This window comes from Tetrao urogallus, assembly GCF_951394365.1.
Source record: "Tetrao urogallus genome assembly, chromosome: 1".
Taxonomy (NCBI): Eukaryota; Metazoa; Chordata; class Aves; order Galliformes; family Phasianidae; genus Tetrao; species Tetrao urogallus.
Window position 1 is genome coordinate 75,574,077 of NC_136813.1, and position 18,839 is coordinate 75,592,915.

Below are 18,839 nucleotides of genomic sequence, written 5' to 3' on the forward strand. Positions count from 1 at the left end.
TGCAGAACATGTAATTACTGGGTTTTGTGCCTTTATATTATGTATACAATAATATAGTATATATTATATTATTATATGATTGCCTGCCTTTTAATTTCCATGCAATTATTCTGTATGTATGGCATAGTAACTTCCCATATAATATTCAGAATAGTAAGTGATTAAGAAAATAAGCATTCTGCCTCAGTCAAAGGATTTACCACCAACTATCTTGCTAATGATTTTAACTTACTGAGCATTTTCAGATTTTTTACTAGCTTTCAGTGGATTTTAAATTAGACACTGAAATATTTCCATACAGAAATAACACGGACTTACTACACAATACCAAATGCCAGCAGCTCCTAAGCTGCACAGCTACCGTCACAAATCCTCTGCATGTAATTCCCCATCAAAATCCTCTGTCACCCCACTTTTTGCAAGCCTCTCTCATCCAGCAGCTATTGGACATTTCCCTCCTCCACAAACCTGGACGTGTCATTACTTGTGTGACACTTCAGCATACCACCCTTTGGCTCTGCCTCTAGGGCCACAATCAGTTCTCCTCCTGACAGCTGAATGGTGACAACTTCATATCAGTTCTGACCTGTACCACGGAAGGAACTCCTTATCAGTGTAACTAGTTCCTGTGATCCAGTTGCACAGTGTTTCCCTAGGTCTATCCAGAATGCATCTGCAACTCCATGTTGAACCTGCCATCAAACCCTTATATTTTATTCCCCCAGCAGCATTCACACAACTTCTATACCAATGCCTTAGCACGGGGCTACCTCCACAGACTTCCAACTGGACATTGCCCAAGGCACCTTAATGTCACATCAATCAACAAACTGAAGCTGTCTAGGTGGAACAGATCACTTTCTTTCAATTTACTGGTTTGTGTTCTGTTTCCCTTAAACTGCCTCTTTGCTTTGGTGAAGTTATTTATCTGCCTCTGAAACAAAGCTACCTAAATACACCAGGGAATTTCACCTGCCTGGCCTTTTTCCTTGATGGGTTTGAAGTATTGTCTCTTTCATAAACAAAGGTTTTCCAAGCTCTGCTTGACTAGACTGCTCCCAGGAAAGGCAGGCAGGTTGGCTCCATACCTCACCTCCCATACAGCATCCACACACCTGGCACTAGATGGCTGCTCCCTCTCCTTCTGAATCAAACACAGTCTTCAAGGACAAACCCTGTGTCAGCTGTTGGGATGATGCTTTAACACAGTTATAAGTATTTTCTTCTAGATTTAATAGACCCAGTAGTTTGAGTTCTTATTTTAGAAGTGGAAAAAACATTATTTGAATAATTAAATTTTGCAATGAGACAGTTTATCTACTTATTACAATTACTGTAAGCTACAGAAATGAGGAAAAAGCACTTCTGTTATCCTGCTTGTCAGTTTATGTTGTGCATTTGAAATCACTTTATTAGCTTTCCTAATTTCCTGACACCTCCATCTTCAGTCCTTTAGTGAGATTTTCATTCAGTGGCATGGGGGATTATCAGTTGGAGCAGAAAGAAAAATGTAACTGGAGAACTAGTCAGACCAACAGAGCAACTGGGGAACAAAGAAACAGAAACTCTTTCACTTTAGAATGGAAAAAAAAAAAAATCTGTCTAGCTTTAAGGTCTGCAATGTCTCTACATCTTTTCTAGTTTTGCTGAGATAAACACTATCTTTTCCTAAAAATAGCTGTCAAGTTCCTCTTGCCTTTTCCATTACACTCACCACACGAATTAGAAGTTACTTCCTCAACTAAAGTCTGTGACTAAATAAGCCTCTGGCTCATGTCAGCTGCCTGTGTAATGGAATCCACCAAAGTGTTCTGCGGTCATAAGAAGAGGCAGAAGAAAAAGGGCTCATATGCAACTGTGATGCTGGATCTGTGGGACCTTGACCAAGCCCTACACCTCTCTAGCTCAAGACAAAAGCGGAGTGTAGCAGATCATTCAAACAGACAAGGCAGTATCTGCTTTCTTTTGATGTTTCACAGAATCACAGAATTGTAGGGGTTGGAAGGGACCTCCAGAGATCATCAAGTCCAACCCCCCTGCCAAAGCAGGTTCCCTACAGCAGGTCGCACAGGTAGGCATCCAGGCAGGTCTTGAACACCTCCAGAGAAGGAGACTCCACCGCCTCCCTGGGCAGCCTGTTCCAGTGCTCCGTCACCTCACTGTAAAGAAGTTCTTGCGCATGTTTGTGCGGAACTTCCTATGCTGCAGTTTCCGGCCGTTTCCCCTTGTCCTGTCTCCACTCACCACTGAAAAGAGTCCGGCCTCACCATTCTGCCTCCCACACCTTAGATACTTATAGACCTGGATCAGGTCTCCTCTCAGTCTTCTTTTCTCAAGGCTAAACTGACCCAGTTCACTCAGCCTTTCTTCATAGGAGAGATGCTCCAGGCCCTTCACCATCTTTGTGGCCCTCCGCTGGACTCTTTCCAAGAGATCCCTGTCTGTTTTTGTACTGGGGAGCCCAGAACTGGACGCAGTACTCTAGGTGAGGCCTTACCAGGGCAGAGTAGAGGGAGAGGATCACCTCCCTCGACCTGCTGGCCACGCTCTTTTTAATGCACCCCAGGATGCCATTGGCCCTCTTGGCCACAAGGGCACACTGCTGGCTCATGGACAACCTGTCGTCCACCAGGACACCCAGGTTCCTCTCCACAGAGCTCCTCTCCAGCAGGTCATCCCCCAGCCTGTACTGGTGCATGCAATTATTCCTCCCCAGATGCAAGACTCTACACTTGCTTTTGTTAAACCTCATCCGGTTTTTTTCTGCCCAGCTCTCCAGCCTATCCAGGTCTTGCTGAATGGCAGCACGACCTGCAGGCGTGTCAGCCAATCCTCCCAACTTCGTACCATCAGCAAACTTGCTGAGGGTGGCCACTATCCCCTCATCAAGGTCATTGATGAAGATGTTGAACAAGACTGGACCCAGCACCGACCCCTGAGGAACACCGTTGGTTACAGGCCTCCAACCAGACTCTGCACCACCAACGACGACCCTCTGTGCTCTGCCAGTCAGCCAGTTCTCAACCCACCTCACTGTCCACTCATCTATCCCACACTTCCTCAGCTTTGTTATAAGGATGTCGTGGGGGACAGTATTGAATGTCTTGCTGAAATCAAGGTAGACTACATCCACTGCTCTCCCCCCATCCACCCAGCCAGAGACAACATCATAGAAGGCTAGCAGGTTGGTCAAGCATGACCTCCCCCTAGTGAACCCATGCTGACTACTGATAACCTCCTTCTCTTCCATTTATATAGAGATGGCATCCAGCACAAGCTGTTCCATCACCTTTCCAGGGACAGAGGTGAGGCTGACTGGTCTGTAATTGCCTGGATCTTCCTTCTTGCCCTTTTTGAAGACCGGAGTGACACTGGCTATCCTCCAGTCTTCAGGCACCTCCCCCATTCTCCAAGATCTCTCAAAGACGACCGAAAGCGGTTCAGCAATCACCTCTGCCAGCTCCTTCAACACCCATGGATGCATCCCATTGGGTCCCATGGATTTGTGAACACTGGTGTTGCCTAGGCGCTCTCGGACCGCCTCTTCCCTGACTGAAGGGAGGTCTTCAATTCCCCAGACCCTCTCACTAACCTCCAGGATCTGGGATTCCCAAGGGAGAGCTTTTTCACCGAAGACAGAAGCAAAGAAGGCATTCAGTATCTCCACCTTCTTAGCATCCCCCGTTACCAGAACACCCACCTCACTTAGTAGAGGAGCCACATTCTCCCTAGTCTTCGTTTTACTGTTAACATACTTTAAAAAGCCTTTTTTATTATCCTTTATCACCTTTGCCAGATTCAATTCCAGCTGGGCTTTAGCCTTCCTCGTCGCATATCTGCAGGCCCTGACAACATTTCTATATCCTTCCTAAGTGGTCAGACCCTTTTTTCCATTTCATGGGCCTTCTTCTTCCCTTTGAGTTTGTGCACGAGCTCCCTGCTCATCCAATTTGAACCAATGACACAAACTATCTTTTATAAAGTTTGACAAACCATCACTCTCTCAGAGTACTTTTACAACAACTTTCATTCACAAACAAATAGAAGGCAGCACTGCTGCTTCCTCCAGTTTGCTGCTGTCACATGAAGGGTTTTTGACACAGTATGGGGAGACAGGCAGTGAGCTGACCCTGCTATTAAAAATAGCCTCTGCACATAGTTTAATGTTAAATTCTCCTAATTCTGCCTGCCAAGCAACCAAACGTCTGCACTAGAGCCCGGAAAGAAGAAAACCAGATGATTTATTTATTTATTTATTTATTGGTGGCAGTGCTGGCTTGACGTGGTTCTGAAACCACAGCCTCAGATAAATTTTTCAATGTTTATTACTTTTCTTTTCCCTAGTAGCTGCCAGGCTTTTGAGGGAACCTTGGTTACCCTTAGGTCACTGGAGCTTTTTCAGTTAAACCATTTCCTGGTCACTTCCTAAGCTCTTCTGAATTCCCAGAACTAATGACAACCCATGTAATTCACGATAACACTATGCTGAGTCAGTGGACCAGCAAAGAATTCCTAGGTCTGAAAAAAATATTAAATCTTATTATTGTAGTTGCACAAACAAAGTAATAATGGCTGACACTGCATCTTGCAGTCTATTCAGAGCTCTATACCAAACTGCAGACCAGGGACATCTGTACTCTGTCAGAAGTCTACACAAGGTACCAAATGAAGTAGGGAAATACAAAAAGACAGCACTTAAAGTTACTTAAAATAAATGGTGCTGATGACTGAAGTTTGTGTGAGGGTATTTAAATTAGTTATTTTACCACTGAATCATCCCCAAGGACAGAAGATGACAGCCAACAGGAAAATGCATGACTCTGCATAAAAAAGAACTGCTTAAATGTTTACGATGGCTTAGGTTCAAGCTACTGGATAGCTGGGACTCCTTCTGTACCCTGACTGATCGTTAAACACAGTGTCACCTTGTCACCGACCACGGCATGCTGCTCAAGAAACCCAAGGAACAAACACAGTACCAGGCTGAGCACTGGAGTTGGGCAAAGGGGAGGAATTCAATCTCCAGAAATCTCAGCATCAAAAACAGATTCTGGAGCAGACAAGTATTGCTGGTGGGGAGCAGAGGTATCTCGGCCTGCCATGGGTGGCCTGGGGCCCTTGTGCTGCCCATATTCTGGAATGGGCCACACAGCTTAGTAGCAAATTTATGAAGATGTATCCCACAATAACGCTGTGGTAAACAGCTACAAATGTACAGAGCTTCTCCGAGGCTACCCAGCTCGTGCAGAGAAGCATGCTGACATTCTGCTTCTTGCCAGAAGGACCTCTGCCTTGCCTCTGTTTCAGTTTCTAAATAAAGTAGGTGCTGAAGTTAGGAAATAATAGCTTTTGCTGTGTGACAGCTAATAATAATCTTTCATATTGCAGTTTTGTCCTTGGGGCCAAGAAGCAACAATCAGTTGCTTGTCAACACTTCCATAGTTCACCCCCTTGTCAAGCACAGCCACCCTACCAAGGAGCTCAGAAAATAACCACTACCAGCAACATGTCTTGAATTTTTAAAGAGCACAATACCATAAATTAACATCAAATAAGAAAAAGGCTCAAGTAAGCACTTACAGTTGAAAAGGAAATGCATAAAGATGGAGAGGAGAAACTACTACATCTGAGCTGCTCATCTTAACTGTGACGTAGCATTAGAAAACAGTGAGATAATCCTAAAAAATACAATAAAAAAATCACAGTGCACTGTGAACAGCAGCACAACTTGCCATGCTGGAGAAGATAATGCTGTATGGGACTGGATGGGAGGAAATTTTGAAATAAAATAAAACATTTGTGAAATATTCAATGAATAAAAAGTAGGAAATATCATGCCAGTAGAAATAAGAAATATCCCTCTGCATACACAGTATCTTGATATTCAAGTCAAACAAGAATCTGAAAACTGAAAGCATAAGTAGTTAATGATGCCATCCTATACAAAATAATCCAAGCTGTGCATTACCAGAACTGGCCGCTACTTCTGCATGTTTTTCAAATCTAGTCACAGTAGAGCAAACTTCCCTAACTTCAAGGGCTTTTAATTAGATGAATCAAAGTATTTCATGCTGAGTATGAAGATAAACTAAAATTAATGTAGTGACAAGTTCATTCCAGGCATGTCACTTCATCAGAGGGAAGTTTTTAAAGCCTCTATCAACTGCTGGAAACAAAATGCTTCACAGAATCTGTGACAGATCATAAATCAGCACAAACAATGTGCCTTAAGTATACTGGGCAATGCTTTCATGTTGTTTCTTGCAGCCTAAAGTAAAGTTTTGCTTGAAGAGCTGTAATCTTTATGTACCTGCACAGAGGAAAGGGAACTGGGGAAGAGAACAGGTGAAAAATACTTGTGTGAAGTGCATTACGTTGGGCCTGGCTAGGGTGGAGTTAACACAGCAGCCCATACAGTACTGTGCTCTGCACTTGCAGCAGAACAGTGCTGGTATTGCACCCACATTTTGGCTATTGCTGAGCAGTGCTGGCACAGCACCAAACCTCTCTGTAACCCCCAGAGGCAGTGGGGTGGGGACAAGGCCAGGACAGCTGACCCAAGTGACCACAGGGATACCGTGTGCTGTATGGCAACACACTCAGAAATGAGAGCTGGGCAAGGAAGAGGACGGAGATCACTGATGCCCTTGCTTCCTGAGGCATAGCTGAGCATCACTTGCTGATGGGAATTAGAGAGTAACAGTTTTCTCCCTCTGGTTCTGCACAGCCTACGCTTGTTTTTATTTTCCATTAATTTAACTTAACTCAATCCAGGAGCAATTTTTCATCCTCTTTTGTCCCCCTGTTCTTTTGAGGAAGGGGAGTGAGAGAGAAGCATGGCGCAGCTGAGCTGCCCACCTGCTGTTAGAGCACCAAAGGCCTTCAGAATTAACTCCCCTCTGACTTTCAACCAAAACTCAGGCTGGCACTTGATTCCCAGAGGTCCTGCAGGGCACTTCCAAGCAGAACTCTGCTCAAGTCTCCTAAAGCATCAAGACAGTGTTAAAGTTTCCTAACAGAAGCTACAGGGCCATTTTGATGGGTACATTCTCACCACTGCCTTGAGTAGTTGATTCCAATTTGAATTTACAAATGTCATTCCCTCTGAAGGGGAAGCTCTTGAACCATAACTGTAGTTGCCTTTTGGTCCAAGTACACACAAGTCAAAACATTCACTGCACTGAAGTGATTCAACAGCAGCAAAACAAGTCACTCTTTCTCAATGCAGGGAGAACTGATTTGGAGCTATTTCTGAAAAAATACATCACAGAAAAAATACAAAGACATATGTTTACATTAAACTTTCATATACGTCCACGAATCATCTTTACAGAGGGCTCCTGGGTTAAGAACAAATTCTCAGATCATTCATTTAAACTAATTAATTGTGTCTTCAGTTTGTATCTACAAGTTGCATGGCTCTGCAATTTGATGGAGACCCAAAGGAGCTCTTGACAGGCATTGCTTTTCACTTACAGCCTCAGAAATCATTCAAGGGTTTTAAGGTTGTCAAAGAAGCCGAGAGGCTCCAGCTTCCTGACTGTACTCATTAGTGCCCTAACTTACTGTAACACGCCTGGCTCTTATTACTACCCACAGGCACCTACAGATAGGGGAAAGAAAATGTCACCAGCCACGCAGACCTGGTTTCAGCACAGCAGTTCCCTGTTTCTATACAAGCAACACAGCACCACCTCAGCTATGATCCAAGAAGCAAATTAAAATGGTACTGAGCTACAGATCTGACTGCCAATGTAAGAGCACACTTAGATGGGTGTATTTAACTTAGCAGTCACAAATTCATTAATATTATTGCCAAGAAAGACAGGCATCCTCGAACCAGTTCAAAGCACAACAGTGAAGTGGCAGAGCTCGTATTAGCTTTTACAGGAAAGACCCCAAATTTTAATTCCAGATAGGGTTGTTTTTTTTTTTTATTTTTTTCAAGAGCATGTCTGCATTATTCCTTTTATTGATCTTCTCTAACATAACAGAAAGTCTGATTCTCTTCTATCACAGCTATGAGGTGCAGATGGTCCTAGCTAGTCACTGGGGAATGTACAGTGACCTCTCCCCCGCCCCCCAAGTGACTCACTGTAAGGCTCGGTTTCACATGAGCCACTCTGCTCATCTTCTGCCATTTCTCAATCACAGAAAGAGGAGCAGGGAGAAAGGTCAGCCTGTACATTTCCAAACCAAGTTAGCCATGAAAATAGCACTACTTCTAGATGAAAGACTGAAGGAGAGAGACATGAACTGCTGAGTGCAGGACAGCAGGTCAAGGACAGAGATCCAAGGCAGCTGAGTCCTGCGAGGCCAAGGACTCCTACAGCAGCAATCAGGAAGGAACTGCTAGCTGCGAGGAGATGCTTTTCTACAGAAGCTTGAGGAAAAAAAGTCATTTTTGTGATAGGAAAACTTATTTTTAAGAAAAGAGGAAGCCTCAGACTTCTCATTGCTGCTGTTGTTACCTTAACAAGGAAGGATCCAGTATTTAGTACTATTTCATTGCATTTGGCTTGCATTAAATGTAGGAACTGTTGATAGCAAAACCGTTTGCACCTGAACTTGCTAATGTATTTACCTTGGATGATCCAGACATTGCCTCTGCTGTCAACCCAGAAAAACAGATGCCTACAGACTGGCCATTCAGATCTTCAGTTATACATAGTATGATCAACAGCTAGAGAAACCTGTTCAGAAGATACTGCAAGAGAGTTTTGCCAGGACAGGCAACTCTCTGCTGATTGTTTGAAAATTTAGTGAAGATAGCATCGTGCATCTAATATAGGAGTGTGCAAACTAAAACACATTTTACTCATACCCCAGCATTCTTCTACACACACACACTGAACTGGAATCTTCCCGACTGATTTTGTTCTTGTACTTAGAAGTCTGTTTTTCATCATCCTAAGATCCACTCAGCCATCTTGCTGTCTTCTCTTTCTACTCATGTTTTTTAGAGGACACTGAGAAAAATTCCATTAGTTTGAATTACGCTACAGATTTATTTACCCTCCTTCAGGTCTATCACACTTTTAGCTAAATCTTTACCCTCAAGCTACCTGAATTGCCCTCCAGCAATCCCAACTTGTCTCCAGAGTTCACTTTCCATGTTTCTCTCTCTCTCATTTTCTCTCCATTCAATGTCTTTTAAGAGAAAGCTGCAGAACTACTTTGAGACTTTTCTCATGCTCACCTTGTCAGAACACAAACACAGGGGTGGGTTATTCAGCTTACAGCGCTTCCATATGGGCACTATATACTGTATTCTCCTCATAGTCAAAGCACAATCACTTTCAGGATATGACGACTTTGACACAATACTGGATAAGAGCACAGCCTGTTTTTCTCTATTTTCTCTCATATACAGGGAGTTTAATCTGAGAAGCTCAGATACCTACATCATTCCTGTGTAGATTACTAGAGGAATCTCTACCACTTCTTCTCTTTTTTCTTTCAGTTCTTTCAGCTACCCTTGTAAGCTCTATTCATAATTTCAGCTGTTCTCTTTATTTCTTCCTTAAAAATTCACTTAACTCTGCTTTCCCATTGATAAAAAATATTTTTTTTAAAAAAACAAACCTAACAAATGTCCTCATCCACCTCCATAACCACCTCTCTGCTTCACCTGTAAGCTGCTTATAATCCTGATCACTGATCCTATAACTCAATCCTCTAAGTTTCTTCAGACTTCTGTATGAAAGGGGCATCTGCTTCCTCTTTGTCTCAATGTCAGTACACACCACCGTCTGTAAAATTTCCAATATCATAATGATTCTCTTCATAACACTCTCCTATTCTCCAGATGTAGATCCAGATTTAAATCTTTCATTAAAACAAGTGTACCATATCTGCAAGAAATCTAAAAAATTAGACTGCTAGCAATCATTCAAAACAGCATTTACCCTTGTCTTTTTAGTTGGTTTTTTTTTTAAGTTGTCTGTTACTTTGTTTCATAAATCTATATCAACACACACACATATATACAGTAAGCTCTTTGATGCAGTGACTGCATGTTACATTTTTACAGCATGCTCCATAAATGAGATTCCCAGAGCTAAACACATGATATGCAAAAAGACTGCCATCTAAGTCAAAGTATCCAGAGAATAGTATTAACTCAGAATTCCAATTCAAACCATTTTTAAACTGACTTCCACAGGCTGTTCCTGCACAAAGCCTCAGGATACAAACTATAGTCCCATGCCAATGGCATCAGGGACAGCATTTGTGCATAGTGCAGAGAACCAGGAAGCAGCAGCTGATATGAAAGGTAGGTACTAAGGGGAAAATAAGATGGGATACTGCATATTAAATTATAAGAAAGTAAATGATCTCACTGGAATAAGTGACTGGAATCTAGATACCTAATGAGACTAACTGAAAACCAGGGTGGCAGATGACCAGAACACAGAAAAAAAGTTTACATTTTTAATATATTAAGTCATTATTTAAATAGGAGTTGGAAACAAGATCTGCTTGAAAAAAAAAAAAGCAAGCATCTGTTCCGCTGTTGCTAAATAGAACATCGTTAAGATCTTTATTCCAGACAAAACAAAACAAAAACAGTCAACAGACTCATCTCAAATTTGTAACAGAGGTAATGCCTATCCCTGCACAGCAAGATAAGCCTATTTTAGGCAGATTTCACAGTATAGACAGAACTAAAAAAAGAAACCCCAAAATAATTTTAAGACAAACAACACAATCATTTTAAATTGCACAATTTTATGATTTTGCATGCTACATAAATGTATTTATATAAAAGGATACTGAATCCAAAGGTACAGCTCCACGAGGCAAGGAACGATACTCACACATTGGACAACTGTCCTTCAGCTGAACACATCTGATTCATCAGCCCCAAAAGTAGCTGTATTCCACACACTTTGTGACCCCTCAGTTTCGCTACTGAAGATTATTTATGTCAAAAGCATCCTCAAACTAAAATGCTGGTGAGCTTCATTGTTTTCCCATGTACCATCCACAGGTTGCACATTAAATAATGTGAACAGAACACCCCCTGAGTCTCATTATCTCCTTATAGTAATACCATTTTTCAGTAGTTGAAAGGGAACAAGTAGAGATTTTTCCTCTGAGATGCAATGGAACCTTCTTCACCTTCCTCCACAACAAATACATCAATCTGACAAAGATCTCACACAGGTATACCTAAGAACAAAGTTTCTTCCTGGCTGCCATCTATATGCTCAACAAAATCTCTTGTCTTTTCCTGCCTCTCTAAACTGAAAATGGTGTTGTTCTATGTAGAACTGCTTACCTGAGGCTAAAGATTATCCACATATTTAGTTTCAAGAAACAATACTTTTAAATGAAATACAAATGATGGTATACAAATATGGTATTTAAACACAAAGAAAAACGATTTTGCTAAAGTTGAGTTTCCTGTGTGATCAATTTTTTTATGTCTCATTTTGGGTTTATGTCATGTGTCATATGCGTATTTTAACCTTAACTGGCTGAGAAGTATGCTCTTGTGCAGAGTTGTACAAGCTGATTGTGCACCAATTAGCTAATCTTAAAATCTAAAAGGAATTTTTTCCTCATGCTTATTATAGTTGGAAGTATTTGCAAGGGAACACAATAGTCTGCATGTCTGAAACATATAAACAGCAGAAAGATAATCCAATCAAAAGGCAGATTACTGCCTTCTACCTTCTACTGTGTTTGAAAGAAAAACCAAAGCTGAGCATACTGAAGGTCAGACACTTCATCAAACATGACTGGCATGTGAGAAAGGCAGCTGTTTGCTCTAGGTTTAGTAATAAAAGATTTTGTGACAGAAATTTTGAGGTTTGCCTTTTTGTTGAAAAAGATAACCAGATTAATAGCCTGCATGCATCACTTAAAAGATATAAAACTCTTTCAGTTTGTCTTTTTAGTAAATGTGTTATCCCTCTCATAAAATGAAGCATTTTTCTTGTAAAATGCTTTTCCCATTTCTCAAATTTATGGAAAAAAAAAAAAAAGGACAAATCTCAGTTTTCCATACAAAAGGCAGTTGTTATTTGTTCATAATTAAACACTATATCATGTTGTCACAGTTACTTTCAACAAATTCCCTGTTTCAGGATAGGATGGAAATTCTCTTCCTTATTTAAATGTAAAGTAAAAATAACTAATTCTCAAGAGAAAGAGGAAAAGAATTTTGTTGCTTTCAGTGTTTGGCTCTGATGAAGAACATGTAACACACGATGAGCTGCTCCAGATTTTCTGGCTTGAATAACCTCAGCGCTGACTATATTTACAGTTTGTATAGAACAAATACACCTGGCAAGGCTATGTTTCTTTTCCTTAAATATTTTTACTTGTTTAACAATTGCTGTTAGTTTGCATACTGCGTATCAGTGCCAGTTCTGCAACATGACCTACGTATAGGCAAAATACATTATGCCCAGATACACAAAATAATGCAGTACACAGAGAATACTTAGAAATTGGAACAAAACTACCATAAAACAACCCTTAGTTGTTTAACAGTTAAGCTCATTACATGCAAGCTTCCATTACATGCTTTTATAGATGGATGAAGATATTACAGAATTTATGCAGATCTGAAATCGTGGCACAATTTGTGATCTGTTTTTGGATTTTGAAAGCTAACTTGGAAAAAAGGAATTTCATCATGATGGAAAAAAAAATTAAAGAGAAGAGATATCTTCCAGTGTTTTCCTGATCCAAGATCTGACTAATATTCCTATGATATTGAATAACACTAACAATAGCAATAATTTTACTTATGTTTTCCTTCACCAATCTAAAAATGCTCTCGGGGAAAACTTTCCTAATCTGTTATTAGCAGGGTACAAAAATGTCAATTCTAACTAAATCCAAGGATATAAACTTTTTTTTTTTTTAATTCAATTTTACAGAAGATTAAGAGCAATAGTTCTGTATGAAAAAATTATGGAGCAGTGAAAGGATAAAATAAAAGACCCACACCAGTTATATGAAGTTCAGGAAGAAGCAAATGAGTGATCCTGCACAGATTCTGGCATAGCATATGTAAGAAAAGCACAGCTGACATTCAGGCAGTTTCAGACAAGTCATTCAGTGCCATGGCCTTTTTCCTTAGATGGGGATTGATAGAGCAGCACCTGAGGTAACCATTAAAACTAGCCCAGAGTTGTCAGGGGAAGCAAAAGGACATCTCAAATAGTTCTCTTTTGAGCTTTTCAGAGATCGAGTACAAACGCATTGGAATGCTATATTAAGATGTTCTGTCTTCCAGATGTTGATGATTATCACCACCATACATGATCACATCAGATTGCAACATAACCCAGACACGTATTACTCAGGTATTGCAAAAAGCCTGAAGAAGAGATACCTGAAATATCTGCAATTCATGAGTAATTTTAGATATGCTCTGCAATTAAAAAAGGAAAAAAAAGGAAAGGTTGAGCGAACTGGGCTTGTTTAGCTTGGAAAAGAGAAGGCTCCGGGGAGACCTCATTGCAGCCTTCAAGTACTTGAAGGGAACATATAAACAGGAGGGGGTATGACTGTTTAAAAGGGTGGATAGTGATAGGACAAGGGGGAATGGTTTTAAACTGAAACAGGGAGGTTTAGGTCAGATATGAGGAGGAAGTTTTTCACACAGAGGGTGGTGACGCACTGGAACAGGTTGCCCAAGGAGGCTGTGGATGCCCCATCCCTGGAGGCATTCAAGGCCAGGCTGGATGTGGCTCTGGGCAGCCTGGTCTGGTGATTGGCGACCCTGCACATAGCAGGGGGGTTGAAGCTGGATGATCATTGTGGTCCTTTTCAACCCAGGCCATTCTATGATTCTGTGAATTAATCAGAAAATAAAGCTGCCTATCTGAAAAAAAAAACAAAAACACAAGAACATCAATACAGATTAGCTGTATTGATGACCACAGCAGTCATTTCTACTGTACAATTCTGTTGGGTCAATAGTATATGCAGTCACTGAAAAACATTAAACAATGAGAAATGTTCTGTTTTTACTTTTCTCAGTGACAAGCAGACAAAATGAAATCCTTCCATCTTATCTCCATCTTTAACAAAAAGCTAAGTAACTGATAGCTGGTGACCAATCATTAGCAATACCACAACCAGCTGCCACCCTCAGTATGTAATAGAAGTACTAACACAGTTGGCTACTACTTGTGGCATTAAGCCAACTTGATTTTTTCCCTAGAATACATCAGTAACCCACAAAAGCAATGTTCATGACTTATTTGATGACACAAGTCTTTAAAAGAAGCGCTTTGACTTTACACTGATTTTATCCTAAGAATCCCTGACGCAGTGCTTAGAAATAACTAACGTCAAGAAACAAGATACAAAGCTGGATTCATAATATCATTTTTTATTCAGAAATCCACTCTTTTCCTCTAGCTATTCAGATGTTTCTTACAAATAATTTAACGGTTTTCCTTGAATACCACTGCTGGACACTTGTCAATATTTCTCAAGGAAAAACTTTCCACAAGCCAGCAGCCAAAGTGGCCAAGATTCTTCTGCTCTAAATGCCTGCTAAAGCGCTGCTACTTATTTAAGGCCAAACAACTTAAACAGCAAAACTATAGAATATGTAACACCACAGCCATACAAAAGCACTTATCATCTTGGTAGCAGACACTGATGTGTCTGACACTGACGTGATACTTCATTCCTACCACTACCAGATCTGCTCTGAAGTTCCAAACAGCAAAATTACATTGCCCGAGCAAATAAATCAGACTGACTGCTATTTTCACTGCTGAACAGTAGCTACAGATATTTAGATCATAAAATCAATAAAGTTGCAAGAGATCATTAAGATCCTCTAGTCCAATCCTCAAACCATCCCCACCATGTCTACTGAGCCATGTCACTCAGTGCTACATCTCCGTGTTTCCTGAACATCTCTGTCCTTGGAGGTAACTCCACAAATTCCTTGAGAGCAGACCTGCTAGATTTCCTATTTCTGGGACAGCACAAGTTAGTAGGAAGACTTTAACAGGATCTGCACAGATGCTCTACACTCGTGTTGTAACCATCCTTTCTCCAGAGCCCGATTATCTCTTGATATCACCTGCTCCAATGCGTCTCCTGTGCATCTACATGTACTAACAACCACACAGAGCTCCTTAACCCTTCCAGTCTTCCAAAAGAAATAAAACTGCTTCCTCCATCTTTTCCTCCATTTCCTGAGCTCTGTGATGATTGAGTGAATGCATCTCCAGCCACCATTTTGAGCCAAAGGACTGCAGCAGATACATTTGTCCCTTCTTTGTTTCCCAATAACAACAACAACAACAAAAACCACCTCTTTTTCAGGTCAGCTCAGTTCAGATTCTGTGATCAATAAACAGATTGAGACGGGGCTTAATAAAAAGCACAGTACACAGACATTTGAAGAAAAGAATCCCTGTGGCCTTTAGGGCTCCTTCTTCAGCAATGTATTACAACGCTCTCAACAAGGAGATATGCCCTGTAGCTCTTAGAAAACTCTTGATTATTGGACACAACAATAGCTACTTGTGTGTTTGTACTCACTTGAACAATCTGGCTGTAGCACCACGCTTAAACTGACCCCAGAAAAAAAGATAAGTTCTTTTGGTCTTGTCATATTTGGTGCATCCTTAGCCATGATGCTGGAGTAGATTACGGCATACTGCAACTGTCTGCTTGGCAGCAATGGAAATAGCCACAGAGAAGCAGTCAGAACATTTATCAACCTCAACATCAACACTACACAGAGGTAGCCATGAAAAGTGCAGTCTCCACTAATGAAATTCAGTGCAGTAATATCCTAATATGAGACCTGCTAATTTCTATATCTAATCCCTTCCTCAAACTGAAGATCTCAATGTGTCTTTCCTTGGTTGTCTATAAACAAATATGAAGTTTGTCTTCTCCAGCCAAAAACAGAAAAAGAGAACCTCCTTTATCTTCTGAATCTTTCCGTGTTTCTGAATTAGAGGAAAGGAGGAGGAGGAGAAAAAGAAAACCTTTATTCTTCTTTTCAGATTTGGAGTGTTATCCCCTTGTGACTGAACCAAATCTCTGCATCTGCCACAGCTATTAGTCTTCTCCAAATAGCAAATGAAGCAATATGGAACAGGCTTAATCCCTAGATAATTTCACAACCACTCATATGGTTCTGTATAGAAGCCATGAAAAAGAATCATTCTTGGTAATTTAATTCTTCTGTTGTTTGAAGAAACTATGACCCAAAGCAGGAATTTTGGATGTCTCTCCAGATTCAGGATAACACTGCAAACACAGAAGACAATGCTTGCTGAGATTTCTTTCCAATTTTTTTTAAGGGGACATTATTCCTAGCAAAAATGGTAAAGATTAATCCCGCTTACATTTTAAAGGAAGCCATATATTTTGCAGAAATTATTAAATCTTCCTCACTTGCACACCTTAAGGTCTAAGACCTCAAGTCAACCTGCCAGCTCATACACTACAATCTTCACTCATATGTAAGAGAAAATTTCCATCTGCATAGCCCTAACAGTACAGAAGGCACGCCAAAATGGAAACTGCATTATGGCAATGATTAATGACAGCAGATTAGCCTGTATAAGACAGTAAGCAAGAAAATGTCCTGGGAAAAATACAGGCCATCTCTTCCATGTAGATAGCCGTTTTCCTGCAAACAAACTGATGCATAAATATAATAACCTAAAGAAAAATCCACCTCATTATCTGTTACATCGCCAACTTTTTGTTTTGTTAATATTCTGAGAGCAGAAGTGGGAGCTAGTGAAAGAGACAGAAGATCTGGAGGCTTTCCCTTAAACAATTCAAAACCATACATAGGAATCTGCCATGGGATTCTAGCCAGGCACAGAGAGCACGCAGTGCAATCTGAAATACAAGACAGCGGTAGACAATTCCCAGGAAACTAATGTGTTAAGCTTTCCATTTTCCACATTGTCTTTTTTTTTTTTCTTTTAACATTCTCTGTCCCAGATAAAACATGAATACCTCAATGTGACATAACCTGAATGACACAACTATGCAAAAAGCTTCACATATGCAAGCTGTCGGTTCATTACTTTAATAAGCTTTAGTAATCTGCTCATATTGCTTTTCTTAATTAAATGTATCTAGGAGGGATTTCTGTAAAGAAGAACGGGATACCTGTGAAAATTAATGTGGAAATACTGGACATAATACATGCATCTGTATGCCATTCTAGAGGAGAATGAGAAAATTTTAATATTCTTGCTATGCCTTTACACTTAAATAAACTTTAGCTTTAGTTTTATAAACAAGGAAAGGTTACATTTCATTCTTTTAAAGGTCTGAATGCAATTCTGCATTTAAGATTCCATATACTTTACCTTTTCTGTTGGTTCTAATAATTGTCTCAGACAACAGTAAAGAGCTTCCATTGCAAATTTCATTTATAGGCTTCTCTGGTGGTTTGTTGGCAGTATTTTCTTTCTTCATGTCCTTCTTTATTTCCTGCATAAGGAAAGGCAGGTGGAGAGGGAGAAGAAAAAAGAAGTAAAAAAAAAAAAAAAAAAGATGTATTACAGAATATTCTAAATCTTAAGCTCCCATGATTTCTTATAACTTCTATGTGTACACCATCTATTCTAATGCTTCCCCAAAGAATCTATAGAAGTTGCAGTGTCACAAAATCAAAGTCATTTTCAGTAACTCTTCCAACCGATACTTTTTTTTTCTTAAAAGGGGCTAATTCCTTATTTAGGCATGGAAACTGTAGGACAGCTTTGCAGTTCTATTACTAAAGATTACCAAAGCTGACTAGTGAAAAAAAATTCTGTTTATCCATTCATTAGCTGTACATTTGACACAAAGGGCAGAATGTGGTTCAGTGTTCCTTCTGCACAGACAGCTAAGTCTGCTTCCCCTATGTCAAGAAGCCCACAGAAACAACAACCACGGCAGGAAGAAAAATATTAAATAGGAAAATATGACAAATGTTTCCATAATTGGCAGAAGCATATAGAGCTGCTGTCAGAGCTGTTGCTAACCCTAGCACATTTTGCAACTGACAGCCTTTTAAGGTGATCATCCTCTTTGGCGGCACACAGAAAACATGTGGTGGAGCAAAGCTTCATGAAAGTAAACCCGTGGACAGGGAACTGTCACATCAAAGAGGCTAGGCCATTTGTCTATCAACCACCATCTACCAAAAAAAATAAAATCACAAGAAAATTTAGGCTTTGGCTCCAAGCTTTGCCCTAGGTCAGGAGGAGAGAACCCTTGTGTTCTTTGCTCCACCCTCCAGCTCCAGGCAGGGAGGGCAGCCATCTTGGGTCAAACCAGGCTGCTTGTAGCTTTGGTCAGGTCTTACAAAAATTCCAAAGACAGAAACTGCACAATTGCACGAGCAACCTGCTCCACTGCTTGATGAATTGTGAAGAACATGTTTCCTATGCCCAGCTTGAGCCTTGCTTTTCTGTCTGCTCCCTGGATCATGCCCAGCAGAACTTGCTCCAGTCTACTGATATTTTTTCTGGTACTGATGGAATCAAAAGTGGTTGCTCTTCTCTGGATGTAGAGCAATGTGCCAGGTAAAGGAAAATACCAATTCTCTCAATCTGCAGGTTGTGGGTCTGTTACGTAGCCCAGGAAACTGCTGGCAATGTTTGATGCCGAGGCACAAGACTAGCTCCTGTTCAGCAGGATCCACAGGCCCTTTTCAGCTGAGCTACTCTCAAACCCACAAGGCCCCAGTCTGTATCCAGAGATCCCTATTTTCCAGGGGCAGGAGGGCATTTGCCCTTTCCGGGATTCTTAAGGGTCCTGTATAGGTCCCTCTGGACAGCAGTTCTGACTTCAAGCATGTCAACTGACCCTCTCCATTTCATGTAATT

The 18,839-nt window shown here is 40.7% G+C and overlaps 1 protein-coding gene across 3 annotated transcripts in view; it reads right to left on the reverse strand.

Annotated features, from left to right (window-relative positions):
- The window catches only part of SH3KBP1 (SH3 domain containing kinase binding protein 1), a gene marked incomplete at both ends in the record, with an annotated part of 217,316 nt that overhangs the window by 125,251 nt on the left and 73,226 nt on the right, over positions 1-18,839 (reverse strand). For all 3 annotated transcript variants that reach the window (XM_079541896.1, XM_079541895.1, XM_079541897.1), the window contains one exon: positions 17,334-17,457. In XM_079541896.1, the coding sequence (XP_079398022.1) occupies positions 17,334-17,457 (124 nt within the window). The remainder of the gene's footprint in view (positions 1-17,333; positions 17,458-18,839) is intronic.